The sequence below is a fragment of the Cucurbita maxima genome, unplaced genomic scaffold, assembly GCF_002738345.1.
Source record: "Cucurbita maxima cultivar Rimu unplaced genomic scaffold, Cmax_1.0 Cma_Scf00053, whole genome shotgun sequence".
Classification (NCBI taxonomy): domain Eukaryota; kingdom Viridiplantae; phylum Streptophyta; class Magnoliopsida; order Cucurbitales; family Cucurbitaceae; genus Cucurbita; species Cucurbita maxima.
Genome location: NW_019272069.1, coordinates 296917 through 299831, shown reverse-complemented (window position 1 = coordinate 299831; position 2915 = coordinate 296917). Strand labels below are relative to the sequence as shown.

The window sequence follows — 2915 nt, the reverse complement described above, 5'->3', positions numbered from 1 at the left end:
ATTGTGACCGGATGCATATATACTAAGGAATAGGTGATGACTAAAGTCGAATCATAATATCATGTCTAATCTGGGAGGGAGGGATCCTCGAGTATGTCATCTCATAGTGTATTCATGTTGTCCCTAATCCATTCAAAGTTGGTTTATGAAACATAAATCTTTATAAAAGCCTCTACTTTATTTCCATACACGATACCATATACTCGAAAGAGATTGAGTTTTAAGTAAGATTTAATCATAGTGAGACTAATCTGAATCTACCTCATTGACATAAGAATGTGCCTTATCTATGATGACTAATGCTTATAGGGTACATGGTATCGACAACCTCAACTCTATCATGTCAATGTGTTTTAATTGAGTCTAGTAGGGGCCTTATAACTAAATATTAATTTAAACACTCCAAATTAAGTCTTATAAGTTAGCAAGCGGATGCCTAGCTCTAATAATCATATAAAAGTTGATTAATTAAAAATTAATTAATTTTCATTCATTAACTATAGGATACCCTATTATAGATCTAGAGTTACACTTTTATGTAGTGTATGACAAGTTGTGTTCGTTAATATAAGCATCACAAGCTAGTTAATTCTTGTGAGTTGTTCATAATTATAATTGGGTTAAAGTTTATTTTACCCATGCAATTATATTTTTTGCCTGCCGGACCATCGATTCTCTTATAAATAGTTTATTTATGATCTAATTACAAACTATGCACCTCTCGAGACATTGAGAAGGTGAGATTCCATTTTTCAAGTTCCGAAATCAACACTTAAGGGAACTATTCAACTACTTACCTTGTATCGAAAAAAGTGAACTCCATTTGTTGAAATTATGCTTTCTATTCCATATTTGGCCAGATCCCCAAAATAGTTAGGCATATTGAATTCACTGCAAAAGTAATTATCACCCATGCAAATCAAAAGACAACCCTTTAGAGTCGAAATTCATAACTCAACGAGGATTAAGAACGAGTCACACATGATCATCATGTGAAATATTAATTTGCTCAATTAATTGATTTAGTGTAGGGTGTTTACTTTTAATGTTTATTTTTTTTATTTTATATTTCATTATGTTTTTTAAAGATGTTTTCGAACATATAAGCAAGTTTTAAACGTTTATTTCCACACAAGAGAGTATGTTATGATGAAGTTAGCGACACTAGGTTAGTATAAATATAGGGTTGTTACACTCACTCATATACCATGGGAAAACTTTTTACCGGCTTGAGAGCTCACATTTTGCAAGGTCATGAATTCAAAAGAAATGTCGAGGCCCCGTTCATTGCTTAAAAATGATTGATGTCTTACTCAACACACTACTTATCAAAACTACACTACAACACCAAAATATTAACACTTTCGCACATCTCTAGAACTTGTTCATTTCCGGAATAGTGTTGGTAGTGTGTAGGTCTCGACATTCAAGGGCTGAGAACACATCAAACCAAGAAGGAAAACCAAATCAGGCTTGATCACATCATATCTTCCATTCGAACTCTTTGTAAACTTGTTGGAATTTCAACGTTTTACAGACTTTCAAGTACTAACTTAAAATTGATATCATACACATAATGTAACTATTTTATGCAAAAATAATCATTTGAGACGTATTCATAAAACATTACCATAGATTTAATGTTTAATAAAAAGTCCTTTTATTTTATTTTTCAATTTTAGATTATTAATTTGATGATTTTGAATTTGAGTGTTACCAATTTAGTTGAAATAACTTATTAAATTAAAAACTTCTTATTTTTTTGTTTTATAAATGATAAGGAAAAGACATTTATCTATATCTTCTTTAAATTTTCATTACCATTTATTCATAGAATTTTTTAAAAAAAAAAACTATCAAAAGGCAGGAATTTCAACTGAGCATGACTTCAACTGAACATTCTCAATTGGCAGCTTATCCTCAGGAAAGTCACATCCACCACTTTTCGCTGCTTTAGCCAGTGGAGCACATGGCGGCGGATCCACATCGCTACTAAATCCCTCAACATCTGTACAGTTCCACTGCAACTTTTTAGGCTTCTTCGACAATCCAATCTTCACATTCGACATACAAATATCCGTGAATGGATCTCCCGATATCCCTGCCAAATTTGCCGACATATTAACATTCTCAGCCACCACGTCTCTGTAATTAATGTTCTTAATCACCGGCAATGCTGAGGGATCAAACTTGTCATCTGCATGAGATTTGTAGTCTCCAGTCATCCAGAAGACGTATTTCATCGTGGATAGAAACATTCTTCGGACGAAAATGTCCTTGACGAAACCACCTCGTCCGCGAGCAGTTTTGATTCTGACAGCAGACTGTGTATTGATTGCAGTGACGTTTTCGATCCTGACGTTGCGGATTCCGCCAGACATTTCGCTACCAAGGGCAATACCTGCAGAATCTGGTGAGATGCAAGTGAGGCGGCGAATGACAAGGTACTCAGTCGGCATTCCGAACTTGATACCATATTGGTCCCATCCGCTCTTGATGGCGATGCAATCGTCACCGGAGACAATGTAACAATCTTCGATTCGAATGTTGGAACAAGAATCTGATAAATTGAATAGAGAATTAGGGAGAGGGATTGACAAAGAAAAGAACTCTAAGGTTTTAAAGGCAAAGAAGAAGGGAACCTGGATTGATTCCGTCAGTGTTAGGTACAGTGACGGGAGCCAGGATAGTAAGCCCTTGGATAATCACATTTCTGCATTTTCATCCCATCAAATCAAACTAAATTAAAAATAAATCATAATAATAATAATAATATATATATATATATATATATATATATATATATATATATATATATTTTTTTTTTTTTTTTTTTTTTTTTTTTTTTTTTTTTTTTTTTTTTTTTTTTTTTTTTTTTTTTTTTTTTTTTTTTTTTTTTTTTTTTTTTTTTTTTT

The 2915-nt window shown here is 32.8% G+C and overlaps 1 protein-coding gene across 1 annotated transcript in view; it reads right to left on the bottom strand.

The window, feature by feature from the left end:
• Positions 1 to 1856: 1856 nt before the first annotated feature.
• Positions 1857 to 2915, bottom strand: part of LOC111471479 (probable polygalacturonase) — a 7980-nt gene continuing 6921 nt past the window's right edge. The window contains exons 5-6 of the mRNA XM_023117189.1: positions 2643 to 2713; positions 1857 to 2560 (exon numbers count right to left, since the gene is read on the bottom strand). Of these exons, the coding sequence (XP_022972957.1) occupies positions 1857 to 2560; positions 2643 to 2713 (775 nt within the window). The remainder of the gene's footprint in view (positions 2561 to 2642; positions 2714 to 2915) is intronic.